Source organism: Lemur catta, chromosome 9, assembly GCF_020740605.2.
Source record: "Lemur catta isolate mLemCat1 chromosome 9, mLemCat1.pri, whole genome shotgun sequence".
Classification (NCBI taxonomy): domain Eukaryota; kingdom Metazoa; phylum Chordata; class Mammalia; order Primates; family Lemuridae; genus Lemur; species Lemur catta.
Window position 1 is genome coordinate 60,567,714 of NC_059136.1, and position 22,785 is coordinate 60,590,498.

Genomic DNA, 22,785 nt, shown 5'->3' on the forward strand with positions numbered 1-22,785 from the left:
AGATTACCTTACTCATAATAATTATGTCCGATCATATTTTTGCTTAAAATGGAAAAGATTAAAAAAATGCCAGAAATTTAGTTGAAACTAATCCAGGTTTTTTCCCCTCCTTTGTACATTTCAGGACATGAGAAATGACATCCTGCTTTCCTTCCAAGAGAAGACAAGAGAGCAACATTGTTCCCATGAAAAGTAGATTAGGCAAATGGCATCTGGACAACTCTCATTTTATCCACTGATTTGAAAATTCAATAAAATTATCTATAATATTTTTTTAAATCCAAAGTTAAATTCCACTCCTATAAATAAACTCTTATTCACTAGAGCACAATAATATGCTTCCCTGTGTGGTGACATTTCAAGTGAATGCAAGCTAAATTCAACCAAGAAAGGAGTTCATATTTTTTAAAAATAACAATTTATCAATAAAGAATAAGACAAAGGCATTTTTTGCAGTTTTTCCCCTTCTCTAGAATAACCTCTTTTCTGGGCATAAAAGAAATCTATCTCCCCAAGCCCTTTGGGGATCATCCTCCCTGGTTGGCTCCAATTGTGTTCTAGTAGCCTCTGGTCTGGGCTCCTGGAAGTCAGATGTGGTTGTGAGCAGGACAGCATTTCTATGTTCTACTCTTGTCAAGGTGTTTCTCCAAATTGAGAGGGTCATTCCAACCATGAACAGCCCCACCGGCCTCATACAGGGTAAAAAGGTCTTTGGTCTCCCTTAAATCATAAGGGAGAACACCAGAATGAAGATATTAATAGTCAGGAGGTAGAAGAGCAGAGGAGGGTGAAAGAATGGTGACCATCAGAAGCAGAGGCAGAACTTCCCTTGTAACTCTTCACAACTGTACCTTGAAAAATATAAAAATAAGACACCTACAAGAATGGCTAAAAATAAAAAGACAATCAATAGCACATACTGGGAAGGATGTGGAGCAACTAGGATGCTCACATGTTGCTGGTGGGAAGACATAATGGTACATCTCCTACCTTTTTGGCAATTTCTAATAAAGTTAAATATCACCTATCATATGACCCAGCAATTCTACCCCACAAAAGAAAATGAATGTATATATCTACCAAAAGATTTGTATAAAAATGTTCACAGCAGCTTCATTTATAATGGCTTAAATAGGAAACAACCCAAATATCCATCAACAGACCATCCATGCTGCATTTGCCCTGGAGAATAAAGAAATTGTGGTATATTGACAACAGGAAATCACTCAGCAATAGAAAGGGACAAACTACTGTTAATGCAACAACATGGATAAATTGCAAACCCATGCCGGTTAGTGAAAGAAGCCAGACTTGAGATTATATATTGTATGATTCCATTTATAGGAAGTTCAAGAACAGGAATAACCAATCTGTGGTGATGAAAAGTACTAGTTGCCTCTGGCTGGGATGGAGGTTGATCTGAGGAGGGTATAAGGAAACTTTCCAGGGTAACGGGAATGCTCTGTATCTTGATCTGGGTAATGCCTGCACAGGGGTATGTATTTCCCAGATATGTTTTGCTGCATACTTAAAATCTGTGCATTTACCAAATGCTAATTAACTTTAATAAAAACACTGTTAGCAGGAAAAATGTATTACTTCTAAAAGAATCATTAAACATAAAGCACAAACAATATACCGTACATATGAATACTTCTTAGGTTCATGTGCTAATGTGAAGAGAGGCAGAGAGATGGTGGACAGAACTTTAAAACGAGGTGAGAAAATTTTATAACTTATCAAAATAGGTAAATTGTCATTTTTTTAATAAGACAAAAATATATATATAAATCCTTTATGAGACTTTCTGCTCTGAACTGTCACAAGCATGCTGGAGGGACCCCAGGAGTAATTTCTATTCTAGTTGACTCCAAATTATATCAGATAATCCCAACACTTCCTATTTGAGTTATTTTACTTAGTAACTGCCACAAGAATGCTTATAGATCATTTTTGAGCAAAATTTTGTTTTCTCAAAAAGAGTGTTTCAGACGTTATAATAAAGTTGCACGTGAGTTTCAAAATTTGTACACAAACCACAAATAGCCTCACATATTTCACAATTAGTAAACTGTTTAGTAATTTTTTAGTAAATTTATTAATTTCTAGCCATTATTATAATAATTTAGCTAATATTTCATAAGAAAGCATAATTATGAAGTAAAGGTATTAATCTGAATATAATTGTGAAAGTCAGTTTGGCAATAATTTTACCATATAGTTTAAAATCACTTTAATTTATATTTTTTTATACATATGTTAATAAAAGTACATTGTAAACAAATATATTTATTAAGAAAAGCATAATGCATATTAATCTTACTTTTATTCCCACAAAATTAAGCTAAATATAGCCATTAAAATTGCTTTTGTAGAATTTTCACTGTTGAAAAGATTCTGAAAGATTCTGTAAGAGGGAAGAAAGAACATATTCAGAGCAACTAAAAGAAGAAATAATAATTTTCTACATACTATTTTTTCTGTGGTTGGTACCATATAAGTTTAACCAACTTTACTATTAAATTCTACCAAATAAAAATGAAAAAAAAAAGTTCGATATCATTGCAATAACATCTTCCTACAATATACTTACATTGGAATATATCTGGTTCCAAACAAAATTTACAAAACTATCTTTTAGGTCATAGAGATTATTGTATGGAAATATGGGGAAAGTATTTTATGACTTTTATCACAGATACCAGGGGTCAGCAAACATTTTCTGTAAAGAGCCAGACAGTTAGTATTTTAAGTTTTGCTGGCCACATACAATGTGTTTCTTAGCCAGCTAAAAACATAAAAGCCCTTTTTAGCTTGAGGTCTACATATAAACAACAGCGGCAGGCTGGATTTGGCACACAGGCCATACTTTGCTGATTCCTGATAAAGATCACTAATAACATAAATGTATCATAAAAAGGCTAGCAGTTATGTTAAAAGTTCAAACCTTTTATTTTTATGATACCTAAAATAGATCCTCCCCAAATACAAATTCTGTTCCTGCGTGGTATTACCCACACCAATGCCAAAGGCAAACCTTGGACACAGTTACCATCAATATGAAGGTGAGTAGCTGTCCCTTCTCCCACTTCTTGGTCACTCACTGAAATCCATTTACTCTGCAAGGATCAGATCTTGAATCCTTCCTCATGACTAACATGTCACAGTGATTTCTTCCTTTTCTAACTCCTTTACATTTAGTGTGTTAAGACTTTACACCACTCAACATCTTGTCAGTGATACAAAATCTTTTGTAAAAATAAAATACTTTTATTAAGTAATTTAAAACCTCATCATATATTGTCTGTTATACTAAATTTCTTATGTGTGAGTTAAAAGTTGTTTTTAAAGTACAATGTAAGTCTTTATGGCCAAAGACTGTGACCTCTTCTTTTTTGTGTGTTGATTGGCAAAAGCCTCCTGGTGGTGGTGGTGGTGAGTACTTTTAGGCAGCTCACAGAGCACCATGGGAGGTGAAGACCTCAGGGCAAGTGGTCTGTTGTGCAGAGGGAAGTGTATGAGAAGTCAGAACAAAGCGAGAGGAAGGCCTTAACATGAGCCAGCCTTCCCCCAATGATGTGTGCTCCCCTTCCATAGTGTAGCGCTGTAGCCAGGAAGTGGCTGCCCAGCCAGGATCTGTATTTCGTAGCTTCTCATGCAGTTGGATTACATGACGAGTTCTTGCTGATGGAATGTGAGTAGAAATGATGTACGCTCCTTCCAGAACTGTCCCATAAAAACCTCCCTCTATCCTCTGCCTGCCCACTGGATGTCTACACTCAAGGCATATTAAAAGCCACATTGCTAAAGAGTCTGTCAGCTTGGATCCTTGAATAAACTATACAGAGCAGAGCCCTACTGTAGACTGGATGTTAAGTGAGCAAGGAATAACTTTCTATTATGTTAAGCCATTAACACTTCAGGGTTTATTTGCTTCAGCAGTTCATATTACCTTATTCAGAGCAGAGGATCTCTCTTTTGTGACTGGAGTGACCTGAACATTGTTCGACTGTTGGCATTCAATAATGCTGTAGAGAAGTCTAGCGACAATCTAATTTATCCCCCTCGGTTTGTGACTTGCTTATTATATTTACTTTAAGTTGAACCCAGCCACCCCAGAAACGATTATACTCTTGACAATGTCAATATCAATATGCTAATATAAGAATCCAGAATAAGTTCTTTGAAATTGGCTGTATCATGTAAAACATGCAGAATGTCTTTTTAAAGGTGAGATAAAGAGCTACTCTAACACAAAAAGCTTATGTTTTCTCTTTCTGGAATTTCTTCTTTCCATCCCTGAAAATGCAATGCAGGGTAACCACCAGTATGAAGACACATTTGTATGAAGGCAGCACGGATACTGTCAAGATAAACCAGTTCTGTTAATGTGACTGCACATCCTTTGAGTGTGTATTTCCCCGTCAACCTCTTAGAAATTTAAAATCAAGTCATTTCTGATTTTATCCATGCATTTTAGAAGGCCACAGTGCAACTCAAAATCTTCTTTTTTCAGATCCTAGGAATTTCAGTGGTAAGGAAATTTTGAGCCAGATCTGTTGCAGTTTAAATTTAATTTTTTTTTTCTGGGAGTAGGGTATATTATAGTGAATAAAAGAGCTTTAAAACAATTTTTTAGTATTCTAAAATTCTAAAATATTGTTTTTTATAAAGTTCAAGATATATAGAATTTTAAAGCTCCCCCTTAAAAATAATTCAGCTACTCTTCTTGCCCTGAGAATAAAGTCCAAACTTCTAAGCATGATTTATATGTTCTTGTTCAGACTCTTGTTTCCCTCTTCACTCCACGCTCCTACCACTATGCCTCTTGTATTCTATGCACCAGCCACTCTGAATTCCTTTCTTTTTCTCCAGTGTGCTTTGCTCTCTCTTACCTCCTGCCTTTGCACATACAGTCCCCTCTGCCAAGGAGTAGTACCCACCCCCTCCCTCCCACTCCTTCAGCTTAGATGTCATTTCTTCTTCATAGCTTATTCTGCCTTTCAAAGCCAGGTTAGGTGAACTTCTTGTGTCTGTCTTCAATACCTTATTCTTTATCGAAGACTTAACGCCTTATGTTATAATTGAAGTTTAGTGGTCGGTGTCCTTTAGATGGCAGTCTTTGTGAGGTCAGGGTGAATCCTTTTAATGATGCTAACACTAAAGCCTAATGTAGTACATGGAACATAGTAGGTTCTCAGAAAATATTAATTGAATGTTGCTGAATCTAGAACAACCCTTATCTGATGTAGTCTACCACAACATATAAAAGATGATAGCACTGACCCACCAACAAAAGGACACTTGTCTTGAATTACCTTGTCCCCAGGACTACTTGAGGCCAAAGAACTAAAGTGGGAAGAGTGGGGGATAAGGCACAGGTTGTCCTTTGTATAGTAAATAATTATATTCAGTGATCAAATTCATGACGTTGAACTCATTATACTCTAACTGAAATAGGGTAATAGAGATTGACTCTGTAAAATAATCAAAATGGATATAAACACAATTCATAAAACAAATAAATCCATCTCTGATTTGGATAATTTAAGCTTGTAATATGTTTCTTCTACTCTGGACATTTAGGTAAGACAACCCAGCAGCAGCAGCAGCAGCAGACCAGACCCTCCTCCCCTGCCCTCCCATCCCCGCTCAGCAGCATGTCCATGGACTTGGGGGTTCCTCTTTGAACTAACATTTGGCTTGATCCACAGTATTTCTGACCTTCTGCATTTTGCTCTCTCAAAAGAGGTTCTTGATATTGATCTCTCTGTCCCCATCTTAAATGCAGTCCTATATTTCTAATCATGATCTTCCAAAATCACCTTCTTGCTTTAAGCTTCTCTCTTGTCTAATTATAGTCAGTGTCAAAACAAGCCGTCTTCCACATTCCTAGGATGGAGACTTCTGCCTGCTGTCATTCCCACCACCATGATGGCAATGCTGCTGGCTGACTCAAGGCCTCAGAACTTGGCTCTTAAATACCAGGGCTTCCAGGAGGATCTGGGGCATTAAGGTATGTGGGTGGGTTCAGTGGGAAGAGAAAAATGTTTACTTATTATTGTTTTTCTGACATACACGAGTACAGCAGAACTAGAGATACTTTAAGAAAATGGCAACAGCACAGTTAGAATTTTTCTGTGGCCACAGGCTGTAGAAGTAGAAAAGCCCTTAGCTCTACACCACAGCATGTTCAGTTCACCAGTGCATCCTCATTCACGAGGCTGGATGAAGAAGGCTTATACAAGGGGTGTTTGCCAGGGTCTGTCAACCACAAAGTATTATTGAGAGTGTTAAATGGGACAATTAGAAGGAAATTTAAAACCCAAAGCATCACTCAATGCTTTTGGTTTACACTGATATATGTGCAAATGCTCAGGAGTCCAGGGCTGACTTTTACCTTGTGTAACTCGTAATACTGGAAGGCACCAATTCCACCTTGTTCCTCTGCAGTCCAGAGCACCAGGCGCAGAGTCCTCTTCGGACGCAGCCCTAGGAAAAATAATAAAATTTAAAAGTGATACTGCAGTTGATCTGGAATTTTTAAAAACTGGCAGGGTCCGTCATCTTCACCGTGGAGGCAAGAGAGAATCAGAGGCACTCATCTCTCACTGGTCGGCTTCCTGCTTCAGGGTACGGCTGACACAGCAAAGGGGCAACCAGGGCAGGTTAATGGAGAAAGGGGCTGTGACAAATGCTATCTGCAGCCCAGTCAGTGGGAGCCTCTGAGTACATCCTTAACTGGATCTCCTGTCCAGCAGGACCCAATGGATGGCCCAGTTCAGCGAGATATTAAATTGCATCCAGAAGACGACCCTAAGCAGATCATGGGTCCTTCCAGCAATCTTAACTGAAATGAAATCATTTGGCTCTACTTCAAGACAAGGTGTGTAGGGGATTACTTCTCAGTCTAAATACACAAGCACAGCTAGCTGCCCATGGTATCTTCAGTAATGTAATAACTGAAAAGCAGATACAACATACATGCCTGATCATGGCCAATTTCTTCTCCTACTTGGAAATACAAGGTCATTCACTTCAAAATTAACTGAATGAGGATTTCACTTATTTACCTTATTACTGCACGAACAGCTTGGTGGCAAGTTTTATTGACTTGTGATATGCAGATTTGTATCCTGAAGTTATTAAAAGTTAATGGCAGATCTGGCAGATCTAGGACCATTTTTGAGTGACAATGTCTGCTCAGTAAAAGTTAACTTCAGGGAAGCTGTTTTCTGAACTTAAAAAAATGGTGAAATAGTATGCTAAAATTCCACTTCGTGACCAAGAATTAAAATCAATTTCGATTCAGACTTGATAATGTTATTTCTGAGAAATAACAAAGGCAGAAAAATATAAAGCTGTACTTAAAAATCTTATTAGGAGGATTCATTTTCCTACCTCCTCAGAAGGGAGCTACAGGGAAGGACTGAAATGTACTTTGAGTAGCTGAGATGGGCACACTACAAATCTCAAATGTAACCACATGTGTGCCACCAACCAGGCGCGTGGTCTTCAAAGCAGGGAGCTTGTCAGCTGCAGCATGGATGACAAATGCTCCTGGGACACGGAGCCCTTTCTGGCCCCCTCCAGGCATCTTCAGGCATTCTGCTTTCCTAAGCCTAGAGCTAAGGAGCTAAAGGGAGGAACTACATTTTTTTCCCACTAAATTGAATATAGTTGTGAAGTCACTGTACACTTTAGCATTTTAACATAATTAAAAGAGCACAGGTTTAGGATGTAGGATGACCTGAGTTCTAGTTAAATACTGGACCAGTGATTTCCACATTCAATTCCTCAGCAATCCCATTGGCATTTCCATCTAATTCCATCTGCAATCTAGCTTCTCATCTGGGCCACCACTTTGGTCCAAGTCCCCACCAACTGCTGCTTGGATTGCTGCAGTCGCCTCCCAGCTGGTCTCCTGCCACAATCCTCACCTCTGTGCAAGTGAACCAGGAGGACCTTTGTAAAACCTAAGCTGGACCCTGTCATTTCTCTGCTCAGAACCTCCAATAACCAGTATGTAAGCTTCTGGAAGGCAGGGGTTTATGTTTTTTAATTCATCGATGTCTCCAGTTCCCAGATTGTTAGTTATTAGGTACCCAATAGATAAGTACTGAAGGAATAAATTAATGACAAGCTTGGTATCTTGATTAGAGTAAAATTCAAAGCCACTTCCCCAGCCTCATATCCTAACTCTTCTAGCTCTTTCCCAGGCAAGGTGTTATATTTGACAAAGGCAGACAGATTTGAAGAATCTTACTATCAGTAGGTGCTAGCTGTGTAACCACTGGGAAACTGATCTACCGGAACTTCAGCCTCCTTATCTGAACAGAGGAAATAATATTACAAACCAGTGCCTTAACTCTTTCATGGGGTGGTGGTGAGAATTAAATGAGATGTGATAACGTATGGAATACAACGCTGTGGCTGGCATGTAATTGGCATTCAATAAATGAACTATAAAACCACACAATAGGTATCTAGGCACAGAGCACACACTTTCATCCCCACAGAGGAGAAGGGGCATCTAAATGCCCAGAAAGGAAATTCTTTCAAAGGCCTGTTTGCACTTGGCAAAGAAGAATCCTACAGTGCCCACTGCTTGCTCTACAGTCAAACCATCTGCTCACATTTATAGTACAAACTTAACAGACTGTTTTCTGAGGAAGAAATCTAATCAGGATTGCTAAAGATCACAATCTTTGATTTCTCTAAAAGAGATGTACTCAGAGTCAATTTAATTTAAATCAAATGATATTTTGCTTGCAACATAGGAAAAAATAAGAAAGAATAAACTATTGCTTATATTCTGCAAATAAAAATTCTAAACAATTTTTAAATCCATAAGGAAAAAAATACTCTTTTTACATATCTCTGCACCTACCAGCAAAACAATAGCAAATTATTAAAATGATAGAATTCCCTAAATAAGAATGAACAGGCAGCACAGGCTATTCATTTTTGAAAAGCAAATGTTCTGAATATCCCTATAGATTTGATGTGCCACTCAAAAGTTATTATCATATAGGATTAGTCTCCTTCACATTCCAAATCAGCCAGATGGCCAATGATGTCATATTAAGGTAATAAAGCAGTAATCAGTTTGAAGTGAGGAATGCTAAGGGCTTAAAACAACAACAGGATAGCTGCTGGTGTGCAGCTGGCCCTAAAAAGACTAACAGAGCCTCATCCAGCCCTTGAGAAGCTCAGCACCCATTGGCATGGAACACTAGCATCTACTTCACAGAGTGAAGGGCTCTACAGAGGGGTGAGGAACCCAGTGGTTTAGCAAATACCCCAGTCCAAAGTCTCTTTCCATTCTGATGATCTGATTGTCCCTAAATCTAAGAGAAATGCAGGGGACTTCATTCAGTAATTAGACCCCAAACCTAGTGTGGAGTTTGGGCCCCTTGGCCACCAAAGTCTATAATGGACAGCATGGGTTATGGAAAGGCATTGGCCACAGAGTCTGAATGAGCTGTGTTTCATTCCTGGCTCTGCCACTTTTGGCTCTGTGAGATTAGTTACCTAACTTCTTTGAGCATCAATTTCTTAACAAAGAAAATGATAATTGCTTTATGGGATTGTTAGAAAATTAAATGAGACAAGGCAAATATACATCATGCACAGTCCCTGGCACACAGCAGGTTTTCAAGAATTGTTTATTAGCTTCTCTCTCCATCACTGTAGAGAACTTTCCAGTCTGTGCTAATAGTGGCTAGGGAGAGCATGTGGGGGAAGTAGTGTCAGGTGTGTTTGTGTTGGAGAGTTGTTGTTCTGGTCCTTTGGCTCCTTGCTTGGAAGAATCGCAAGCAGAGCCAGTACGATGGAATGAGGACAGACATGAAGCACTTCCACACAAGCACCCTTTATTGCACAGCTAAGGATACAAGTGAAAGTACGTCCCAGAGGAGGGATGGGTCTGTCTTCGTGAGTGGAGAAGACGCTGGGGTCTTAACACACTTCTACTTTTATGTCTATACCTTTTGATATGCTAAATGGTGGGTGGAATATTCATTATTTTTCTGGGAAAAGGGTGGAGATTTCTTGGAGCTAAGGGCCCTCCCCATTTTTATCCTTATAGGGTAACTTTCAGGGGTTGCCATGACATTTATAAACTGTTATGGTGCTGGTGGGTGTGATTTTTACTCTGCTAATATATGTTAATGGAGAAAAGGTCACCTTTGGTCATGAGCTCCTAGCTTCTGTGCATGCTCCTGACTGGGAAAAGTTCCTAAACTTAAGTTCCTGCTGTTGCAGGTTTGGTTCTAGATGCTCATTGGCCTCCTCACATTCACCCCCCTCCTCTTTTCCTGTGGTTAGTGCTGCCAACTTTCACCTGTCCCTAACAGTAGGTCAGAGGTGTGTTCTCATGCCACTTGCTGAGGAGCCCTAGAACACCTTTGTTTATACAGAATACATACACCCAGCCAAGGCAAAAAACACAGATTCTATCTAACTTGTAGGAAAATACATAACCTCCTTCAGTATGAAATACTTTCTCATCCCAACATCGAGCATACCCAAATCCACATAGATAGAAACAAGCTCCTCACATTTAACGTGAGGGACAAGCAGAAGTTTTAGTTTCTGGATAAAGTCAAAAGGCTATATATACCTGAAAACTGAATAAAATAGAGATAAGGACACTTCAATTTATAATTTTTAAATGACATAATTTATCGTGTATCTCAGATCCAAACTAGTTTGAAAAGCCACAAATTTCAAGCGTATAAAATAATAGCAACAACAATAATAATAAAGCAATAACAGCAACAAAACAAAGTGACAGGAGGTCAAATGTAAGGAATTAATGTGGTAGAATTGAGGTAAATGAAGAGCTCAGCAGTACTCCTGGTCCCAGCTCTGGAGCTGGCTTGGTGGTGTGCAGTTCCAGTCCAAGGCAAGCACATGAAAGAAAGTTCTAGAATTGGAGGCAGGAGGGAGATCCCTGCTTAGTCTTAGCTGGCTAGGATTCAGGTCTCGTTGAAGTTTTGTCAGAGGATAGGCAATTAGTTCTATAGATTTATAGAAACTGCTTGAGATTCCTCGACCTCCTGGAATTTCTAGTAAGACCTCCGGATAGTGCAGGAAACAGTTTATAGCATCATGATTTTCCTCTAAAAGAACATAAACTACCAATGATATGTCAGAACTTGGTTTTGGCTTATGAAATATGATATACATGCATTTCATTTTCATTTCATTGAGGAGAGTAAAAATGCTAGGGGGAAGATAGTGCATATGAGAAAAGGTGAAAAAATGTTTGGCCTTTTTTCCCCATTATTCTCAAATTTAAAGATGAGATAACTAAGAGATGACTATTATTATGATGACAAATTGAAAAGGTCAGTTGACTATCTTACACTCACACCAAGACAGGGGCAAAGCAAAACAAACTTGACTTTCAGCAGAAAACTCAGATTAATCCACCTTGTACCCAGCTTTTCAGAAGCATAAATTCTAAAGAACACTATTTGTTAACAAAGTATATTGACCACAATGCCCATTTACTATTCAGTTTCAAGCCCTCTAGAACTATGTAAACTATGTATGAGTACTGCTCTCCTTTCTGCAATCTAACTTTGCAGAGAAAACATTTTCTTTTATGGTAAATATACTCATTTTCCACATAAATGCTCTAGTTCACAACTGCACTTGTCCCCCTGTCCTTTAGCAACAGTTTGGAAGAGAATGTCTACACTTAACAGCATTTCTAACCCTACAATAAACTTGACTAATATGAGTATAGTACCTGAGTTATAGAAGTAAATAATGACATGAATTGAATTGAGAAGAGGTAGTAAAGCATAGTGGTTAAAGCCATGGGTTTGGAGGTGGAGACCTATTTCCACCTTGGGCAAATTATATAAGCACATTATTCCTGATTTTTTAAATAGGGGCATGGTTAGACAAAGATTAATTATTTTAGTGAAGTAAATTGCAACTACTTCTCTTTATAAGGCAGGAACAGAAAATCACCTTGAAGATCTTTGTTCTTGGAAGAATCACTTGGTGTCTTTCTTAGCTATGTAAATAGAAGGCAATTAGGCACTTTAGGGGGCATTGGGCAGGGCAACAAGATGTTTTTTACACTCCCATCTCACAAGCTGCCACCTGGAAAAACTTGGACACTGGGCAGGAGGAGAATCAGTGCGTAAAAGGAGCCCAGGGCCTTCTGGAGGGACACCTGGTGTCCTCACCCGTTTCCTTGGATTAGAGGCTGGGGATGAGAGACTTGTTGGGTCAGAATGACACTGACTAAGGTCCTGGGGCAGGGAAGGTCCTGGATGCCATGAAACAAAGTGACCCTGATGAAAGGAGGAGTCTGGGCTGTTGACTTGGGCTCCATACAATGGCCTAAGGTTCTAGGGTAAGACTAATTTCAGCCTAGCATGAGGCCAACTCCAGAAGTGCCTCCAGACTCAGCCAGCCTGGCAGTGGTTATGATTTAGGGAACAATGGCTGAGATTGGAAATGTAAATAAAGGGAGTTGTAACGTTGTTGCCCAAAATGGGCACCACTGTGACATGAATATGTAAACAATCATCCACGAGAGAGACGGATCCAGCCACAGGGTTCTGGAGGAGGACTGACCCATTTGGTCTGAGTAAAGTCCTAGGATTCATGGACAGTGGGAGGAACATCAAGAGGAGATAACAGGCTTCCTGCTAATGAGCCCTGTGGAGGCTTGGGTGATTAACTGGAAAGAAGATTAAAGGGATGTGATAATATTTATAACCTGTGTTTGTGGAACAGGTCATAACAGTTATAATTTCCATAATTCAAAGGCAACAGTCCTACCTCATTATAATGATTAGGATTCTATTAGCCAGGAAAATCACTATTAATCATTGGTGAAGGAGAAACACTGTGATTACGAGCTGGTGAAGGCCATTTCTGACCTACCCCAGTTTCCACTCTCATCTTTTACTGCTACCTCTCATCTTAAGCTGTGGCTACACAGCATTTCCTACCAGTCCCTGAACATGCCTCACGCTCCCACAGTTTTAGCCTGGGTATGTGCTCTTCTTCCTATCTAGAATGCCTCTTCACCTCTTCCACCAAGCAAACTGCTATTCAGCCGACAAAGCCCATCTCTGACATTCTTTTCTCTGGAAGCCTTCCCTAACTCAAAGGCAAGTTTGGCTGCTTCTTTCTCAATGTTCCTCTGAAATTTTCTTCATACCTCTATTTTCATTTTCAACCACACTTAAATGTTGATCTTCCCCATTTGACCATGAATTTTCCGAGATTTACTCATTTCCCTTTATCACAACCTGAACCAGTACCTGACATTTAACAATTGCTGAATAAATGTTTGTTTATTGATTGACTGAATGACTAATATATTTATATAAGTATAAATAAAAGGTACTGCCTTTTCGTTTAATCTAAAGCATGTTAGTACCTACTCAGTTCCTAAAGCTGGTAAGATATGCTATTTTTGTAAGACCAAAGCCCAATAACACAGGTGAAAACAGCCCGGTAGCCAGGATAATTAAATGTGCTTCAATTTGACATTTGCTTTAGTTGCCATTACATTGCTGGCTTTTGTAGCATAGCTGGGTCTAGTCAAAATTTAGAGCATCAACAGCTTTTGTTGATTGAGTCATTAAATGGATATATAATGGTCACGGAAATTTTCCATCAGCTAACTGAATTACAGGTATTTGTATGTTAAATTCTTGACAGTTTTCTTTAATTTTTTACTTTAATAATTTTTCTGAATCTGAAAACTGTAAGTATCCTTTTTTACATTTAAAATTAAAGAAAACAAAACCATCTGTAAGCATATTGTTATATTTCCTTACAATTTTTATATACATATATATGAATACAAATACATGAATACAAAATTATTAATATATATAAACAGTGATATTTTTCTACTACTTTTCCACTTAAAATCATGGCATATATGGTATTTATTATAATCAATAATCTTCAAGAAAATGGTTCTTGGCGGGGCGCAGTGGCTCATGCCTGTAATCCTAGCACTCTGGGAGGCCGAGGCGGATGGATCGCTCAAGGTCAGGACTTCGAGACCAGCCTGAGCAAGAGCGAGACCCCGTCTCTACTAAAAATAGAAAGAAATTATCTGGCCAACTAAAATATATATAGAAAAAATCAGCCGGGTATGGTGGCACATGCCTGTAGTCCCAGCTACCTGGGAGGTTGAGGCAGAAGGATTGCTAAAGCCCAGGAGTTTGAGGTTGCTGTGAGCTAGGCTGACACCACGGCACTCTACCCTGGGCAACAAAGCAAGACTCTGTCTCAAAAAAAAAAAAAAAGAAAACGGTTCTTAATTTTTCTAGCTATTCCCTTATTACTAGGCATTTAAGGTTTTTAGTCTTAGGACAAGTTCTTAAAAACAGAGATACAGTACTAAGTCTCAATAGTATAAACATTTTTAAGGCTCTTGACACGTGTCACTAATGCCCTCAAGAAAGGTGACCGATTCATATTCTTACCAGCAGTGTATGAGAATATTCACTTTTACTTTATGTAGAACTTTTAATCTTATCTTCCTTTTTTATATGTCATATATCTATTTTTCTATACTATATTCTACTCATTTTCAGCCCAAATAATTATACACACACATGCACACACAATCTATGGTCTATTTTAACTTGATTGAGACAAATGTTAAGTTTATATATGGGCTTGACTAGTAAAATATGTGAATTTGTTTTTCTTATTTAAATTGCCTGATAGTAGGGCTCTTCTATCAATATGTTTCTAAGATAGTACTAGTATCATGTAGGAATCACAAGTATGATCTAGTTGGCATTTTAAAACATGCTATTTCTTTTTCCCTATCATTATTTAGAGTGTTTTTATCTGCAAGGAGAAATTGAGAAGCCTGGTTAATGATAAATTTGAACTCTGAATCACACTTTTGTTAAGAGTTCTACCTTATTTATACAAACATCAACTGGTGGGGAGTTAAACAGTACAATTTTCAAGAAAATGATAGTAAATCAAGTACAAGTAGCAAAACTGCCTTAACAAATTTACATTAACCAATATGGTTGTTTAAATTTTATTGCTTGTGAAGATCAAGGTATATGAGGAAGAACAACTATTAATATGTTTGTACTTGTATCTGGGATTATCAAAAAGTAATGCATCTCCAACAAGCAACTGGAATGAGAAAATTTCTGGAATCCTTTTTCAATACCCAATGGTAGATACAGAGCATAAGTTTTTTTTTTAATAATGCAGGAACCATCATGAAGCGGCTTCTTTTAACTCTTTCAAATGCTCCTTTTTATGGTTATGATGGAGAATATGTTACCTACACTTTCAAAGATTGCCCTTGTGTATAAAATTAGTTATGAAGTTATCTATACTTTATATGAAGTTATACTATATTAAAGGCTTGATCCTTTAATCCTTTATTGTTTTTGACCAATAATTAATCAAAATTTTTTTTCTTGATTCCATTTAAGTTTAGGTTTTCAGACCATAGGAACATTTGGTAATACTAATCCATCTTTCAATCAGTTTTGAACAAAAAAACTCACTTTCCTGAGCAGTGCTCTATTTTTGGCCCCAAAGTGATTGCTGTATATTCTTGCTTAGGGAAAATCTCACCATGAAAAGAAAAAGATCATCAAAATGTCTCTGGAACTTGCCTCTTCCTTTCCATTCCCACTGTGGCTATCATAATTTAAGCCCTTTGAATTGCTGCAATTGCCAGCTAACTGCTTCCTCCAACCCTTTCTGTGTAACTGCTGCCAGATTCATCTCTTAAAATACTGCTTTGAACATGTCACTGCCTTCATGAAAACCTTTAATCACTCCTTATCATCAATAGCAGTAGTCTGCCTCCAACCTCTTTTGAACATGCATCTCTATCAATAAAACAATTCTGATAGAGATTTTCAAACAAATTTGGAAAAATATACATATGTATATTTATATAAAAATGACACACATACAACATTGTCAATACAAGTAATTATTAGTAAAATTTATTTTTTCTATATAAAGAATACATGTTTTCCTGTACACAAATGGATTTTCCCACACACTGTCTGGCTTAGGAGGCCACTGGTGTATGGGACAGACCATGCTCTTTGGGACAGCATCTGAGGCCCTACACAGACTGATCCCAATCCGCTTCTTCGGATTTACTTTCAACTACTCCCCTTTACAAAGCCTCATTTCCACATCAATTGATCTCTTCACTGTCTTTCCACTTCTGTGCTTTTCCTCACACCATTTATGCTATCTGGCTTGTTCTTCCCCTTTCTCTCAACTTACCCATATCTCAACCATCTTTCAAGATGCAGTTCCAATTCCCCTGATTCATTCTCTCCTTCCTATGAACTTCAAAGCTGCTATTTTCTGTTCCGCCCATTTGGCAATTAATCATGATTTAATGAACTTTCTGCTTTTGGTTTTCACACAGCCTCTGCTAAATCAAAAAGCCCTATACATATCTGTTAATGTATGTATTAGCATACCTAATAGAAATTGTTTTAAGTGGCAACAAGAGAGTTATAGATTAGATCTATAAAAAGAACTTTTGAACAGAAGATATTTTAAAACATTAAATCAGTTATCAGTTACATTTTCCTAAGGGAGAGTAAAGCCTGGAAATAAGGCTGGTCTTGGGCAGGTGGGTAGGTGGAAATAGACTAGAATCTTTGAGTCCTTATTAGATTTAGGATATTTTAATAGGTAACTCTACAAATACTGAACCCTACCTGCAGGGACATGGGACTGGCATTTATTTAAGACAAGTATTTGGCCTCCCAGGGGAAGGGATGTTTATCTCAAACATTTTCATTCCTCAATTATGGAAAGTGTGGGATACATTTGTGTTCTTGAGATAAAAGAAAATTTAGAGCAATCTCAGGGGTGTTTATATGAAATTTCAATACTTCACATTTTATGTACCTTAGATTGCCAAGGTAATAAATTATCTGACCTTATGAAGCTTTTGCTGTGCCAGGTCATTTTGACACATCTTATATACAAAAGCTGTTAAGGTAAAGGAGAAATTTTATATAGTCTATTAAAAGTATCTCCTGGAACTTGTAAAAATTTACTTAAAACCTCACGGGATTCTCATCTTAGAAAAACTCCCCAAGTTTATCCGCTGCCCTCCTAGGGTTGAGTTTACAGGGGTGTGTGTTCAGTCTGTGAACACTCCATTTTTGCAAAGGAAACCAAACCCATGCAGAGTTATGTGTTTAGTGTGGGAAGGAAAGCGATGCCTCCACTCTCAGCACTTTTCCCAGTACCCCCCATCCTCAAACCTTAAAATCAATCTACCATTTTTTTTCTGTGTAGACACCATTTCAAGAACATTATTTTCTACTATACTCTAACTTATTTATTTTTAATTTCCACATTTAACGCTTATTAGAACATCATCACTGTCCATCTTGGATGCACAAGCATGCATTTAAGAATTCTATTCCATAAAAGGAGAAACTAAAATTTTGTAATAGGAGAAGTGAACACACAAATCCACAAGTATTCATTTGGACTAGCTGTGCAGAAATTAAACAGAGGAAATGACACAGTCAGAGCTACTTGATGTATCAGACTCATTCATTTAACAACTATTCCTTGTCCAGGAACTGAGGACTTTGGGGCCGAAGAAGATAGTCATGCTCTTTGAACTCATGAAACTTACAATCCAGAGGAAAAGGAGTAAGAAATCCCTACGTTATTCTTATCATTATCACCATCACCAGCACCATCATTGTTGGTGCTTTGAGTTCATCTAAAGAAAACTGACGAAGTTTTCATTGTTCTAGACAGAGAGTAAGGTTATGAGAGAGAGAGAGAGAGAGAGAGAGAGAGAGAGAGAGAGAGAGAGAGAGAGAGAGAAACAGAGAGAGAGAGTTATAAGTGGGTCCAGGAGGGCAATGCCATAGTGGGGAAGCATTACGAGCACTGTTCATATGGTTTTAGAGATGGCCAACATTCAAGGCAAGATGGGGCAGAAAGGACTGAGATTGACTGGGTATTTTGAACTGTGCCAGACACTGCGCTAAGATGTTTCTAGACAATACCTCACAAACAACCTTAGAAACATTATCTTATTTAGTTCTGCAAAGCAAGTAATAGTCCCTTCCCCTCTTTTACAAATCGTGAAACTGAGAAGTAGAGAAATGAAGTAACTTGCTCACTATTACACAGCTAATAAGTGGTAGAGCTGGGATTTAAACCTGGGACTGTCTAATGCCCAACTGATGCCCTTAACTGCTTCACACTATTGCCTTTCCAAAAGATAAATGGCATGCAAGGATATGACCGGTCTTGTGCAACCTCTATCTTCTTCTGTCTCTTTTTTGGTGAAAATCTCACATTAAACAATATAATCTAACAAAGCTATTGTACCTGTCCCTGTTACTCAGAGGTCCATGTTAGCACCTGCAAATTCCATCTAAAACTGTCTGATTTTAAAGAGACAAAGTGGCAGGAACACAACAACCTATAGACATTAGTTTGGGTATATGTGTTTGGTCAGTAGAGGTAAGAGCCAGGACCAACGCAGAGAAGCACATTTTCTAGGCTGTTGGAGATAAGCAATCGGTCCCTAAGACAGTCAGAAGCTGAACAACATTGGGATGTCCAGACTGACATCAACAGGAATGACACAATTTTGAATTTCTGGGTCCAAAAATTATCACTAACTTTGAGTAAGTACGAGACAGATGGGTTGCTCAAGACTCACTTACGTTTACGGGGACTGAACTCCAGAAAAATTAAAAATGGGTGTAAAAAATTATAAGTCTAGCAGCCACTTAGATAAACCAACAAAATGCATTCTCTGCCCAGAAAAATCTTTTTTGGGCTTTTCAAAATTCAGGTGATTGTGAAAGATAAGCTATAAATGTATATATATTAAATTTGGTTGTCAACAATAAATCCTGTTGGAAGACAAAAATTCACAGTGACATTTTAGGGGCTTTAGGTTCTTCTAAGGAAAAATGATTTTTTTAAGCATTAAGGTTTTACTGTTCTCTGCAGAGAGGGAGATTAAACCAGAGGGAGAGTCGTAATTGAGTTTAGGAACAGATCTGGCAGGAGGGCAGAAAGGTGATCAAGGAGAGGATTGGTGGAGAGTAATTACATAACTGTGAAAGTATTTACAGTTCCACTGATGCTGTGTTAGAGGCAGCTGGCCGACTGGTGAGGCAGTGAGGCTGGGGGAGAGCAGGAATCAGGATTTACTGGTACTTAACACTATGCCAGACACTGTGCTAAGTTATTTCTAGACATTATTTCATTTAATTTTTATACCAATCCTATAATACCTGACAATATTATGATATCTGAAGGTATTATCCCCAAGTTACAGATAAGGAAACAGATATTAAAAGAATGTGAGTGACTTGCACAATATGACAGAGCTATTCAGTGCTAGAGCTGGATATGCATCCAAATTTTTAGTTGTTTTTACCCCAGTGCCCATGCTTTTTCAACTAGACCACCCTGACTTAGGCTCCCTTATATTAAGAACACTCTCTGACATATGAAAACAAAAATAACTTAGGACAAATATTAATGGCATAGGTAGACCATATAGGCTGGACTTCAATAACAATGTGGAAGTAACTGAATTGCTTTCTAATGTGTTTCACTAAACCAGCCATGTACAGAGTCATTAGTGTTAAGTCACAGACATCATCATAGCAGGGCATGGGGTCTGTACTCAAGTCTTTCTAGTGGCATCTCCTATGGCCCCACCTTCTACCTCTCCTCAAGTTTCCAGTGTAATCTTCCCCAGGAAAACAAGGATTGAGATAAAGGCAGGAGAGTGTGAGGAAGAAAAGAGGCAGTCTAAAGGCAGACACAAAGCAAACACTGCAGATCCAACACTGTCAGCCTCTTACTTGTTGAATCACAGAAAATGTACAAATCACTCTGTGAGCTGAGGCCACGAGGCACCACCGTCCCCATTCTCCCATTGTACCCTATGCACAGCCCTCTGACAAAAGTTGTCACCTTCTAATTCAGCAGCTCTTGCTCCTTCCCTAGACTGACTGACTGAATGAAAATTAATTGAGAATTAAGAACATCCAGAGAGCAAAATGACCTGAGATATGGATGATGTAGATGTAATATAGACAAGCTTAGACTCATTTCAAATGATGAAAGCCAGATGGCAACTTGTGTGTCTTTTTAAAGGATATATACAATAGAAACAAATCTTTTTTCCATAGATGAATAACTCTTCAAGTAAAAACTGGTGACCATAAACAGCACTATTATAAACTCAAGAAAATATGTGGCCACCTTGGTCTGTCATATCCCGCACCTCCTGCCAACACTGCCCTATTTGGGGCATCTGACAGCAAACCACTCACACTCCTTCGGCCCTGCACTCACTTTCTACAATAAAAGCAGATCAGATATGACATGGAGGAGATGAGATGGAAACCATCTGGGACCAAGAAGAAAGAAAGCTGGAACTAGTCAAGCATGGAATCAAAGAATCTGGAGAGGGAGATGTCAGTCTGCCCGGCTCTCTGAGGCATCAGCAGGTGCACTATAGTTGCTAGAGGCCAGCAAGGTGCACGTACAGATGGCGAACAAGTGCCCAATCACAGATGTGCCAGGGACCAAGCAGCAGGCTGTCCAGAGGCTACCAGTGCAGAGTGACTGAGCAGATTCTAGCATGGACAGTAAAGTGGCTTTACTCCTGACATTGTACATAGGACCAGACGGGATCCAAAGCCAGGGAACATGAAAAAGACAGTACATAGCCAAAACCATAGCTAACCAGGTCAGCAAGTGAAGAAATAGCCATGTGAGCAACAGGCACAAATATAAACTAGATAGACCTTCTGTTGTGTCATGCCGACCTTGACATGGACAGGAGAACACTAACTAGAGAATAAAGATGTTTTGAAAAGTAAAATGAAAAATAGCATTTATTGAATGCCTATTATGTTCCAGGTACATTATGTGCATTATTAACTTTTTCTCAACTGACTCTCACAGTAACACAAGGATGTAGGTATAATTATTTTTCCTATTTTATAAATCAGGAAGCTGAGGCTTATGGAGATGAAACAACTCATTCATGGTCACACATACAATAACAGGCGGAAGCAGGACTTGAACCCAGGTTCTTCTGATCCCAAAGCCCACAGGTTAAGCCTTTTTTCTACATGTGAGTCCCCTCAGTAGGCCCAGTGGACCAGGGATAACTCACTTGGGGATTAGTCCTGTGGGAACCTGTTACAGAAGAAGGTGATAACAATTCAGTGGACACACACTCACAAGACCCCCAACATGAAAAAGTACACTCTGGGCCAGTCACAATACTGAAAAATGAGGAACCCAGTCCAAGGGAAGAGCTACTCTTTGGCACTAGATTCACCTTGGCTACAAGATCAAGGTACATTTATTTGTTCACATTTGTATAAACAGACATCCTGAAATATCCAAGCATCAACTGACACATCATTACAGAGAATACTAAGCTATCGATTCCAGCCTTCCAGCTCTCCTTGGCTTGAGTCACCATCATGTTTTTAAAATCGATTTCTGTGTACCAGGGCATCAATAGCAGAAAGCAACAAATTGTTCTGAGTAAATAATTTTGTCTTTAAGTTCTTTAAATGATAACTGACATTAAAGATGATTTAAAAAAATAAAGATGTCAGGTTATGTCCTCAAGCCTTGACTTTACAAGGGACCCTAATAGGAAAGGATCCTTCACTACTCACCACCCCAACACACAAATGTTCAAGTGCTCTGTACAGTAACAATGTTGATATATTCATTCTTGAGCCTTGAACCTGGAGGACTTTGAGTCAACTACCTAATTTAATCTTACCCAGACTAGTTTACAGTTCCAGCATTAAATAATAGTACCGGGGTGCATTTGTTTGTGCCTAACAGACTATGGGTAATAAATGTTAAATAAATAAGATATCCCAGTGTTCCACAGCCCCCTTCTTTATAGTATGAAAACTGTTACTTCATCCCCTAAAGTTCCCAAATAAGAAAAACAGTCCATGCTTTATTATAAGCAATAACAATTTCTCCTCCCATCTAGAAATGCATGCCATTGCCCGGAATGAAGTTCTATTTCAAAAATTAGATCACCTTATACTCTAAAGCATAACTGTGTTCTGGCTGCCTGTGTTTTTCAGGGAAATCACAATCCACTTCGAAAATTTGCACACATTTGTCATTTTAGAAATAGTTCTTTGCTTTGGCTTTTGAGAAAGTAAAGGATTTTTCTAAGGACAGTGTCAAATAGCCCTGTGATTACTCTCATTTTGCTGTGCTAATCATTCTCTTCCATTACCAGGCTACAGACACCATCAGTTTTGAAAACAGCCACTTTATGGAAACTAAAACATGAGTCAGGAGGCAAGCAAGTTCTCAGTGGTGTTTGCATGTGTCATTTTATTCAAGGCAGTACCTGTGGCATTTCTGCAGGGTGGGCTTGCTTTTATTGGCTGCCAGGGCCGTTGTGGGAAGACACTAGAACTCAAAGATCTAACTGAAAAGCACCGCACAGCTTCTGTTAAAACAGTTGGATGCTCAAAATTAAGCCACACAGAAGACTGTTTTGTCCAAATGAAATGAAAGATTATATCTCTCTTACTAGAAGCCCCTCTCATTCCAGAACCAGCTGTTAAAGATACCGGTATATCTGGGGCCTCTTTGGAGTTCTACAGAAGAAACTCTTCAAACAAACAAACTTTTGGAGGGGTGGAAGGCGGCAGGATTGGGAATAGTAGTGTGGTTTTTAATGACCGAGGCTGAATATGCCTTCCTCTGGTT

General features: G+C 38.5%; 1 protein-coding gene across 1 annotated transcript in view; it reads right to left on the minus strand.

Annotated features, from left to right (window-relative positions):
- The window catches only part of CPQ (carboxypeptidase Q), a 434,372-nt gene that overhangs the window by 95,260 nt on the left and 316,327 nt on the right, over positions 1-22,785 (minus strand). Inside the window, exon 6 of the mRNA XM_045560416.1 lies at positions 6,401-6,492. Within this exon, the coding sequence (XP_045416372.1) occupies positions 6,401-6,492 (92 nt within the window). The remainder of the gene's footprint in view (positions 1-6,400; positions 6,493-22,785) is intronic.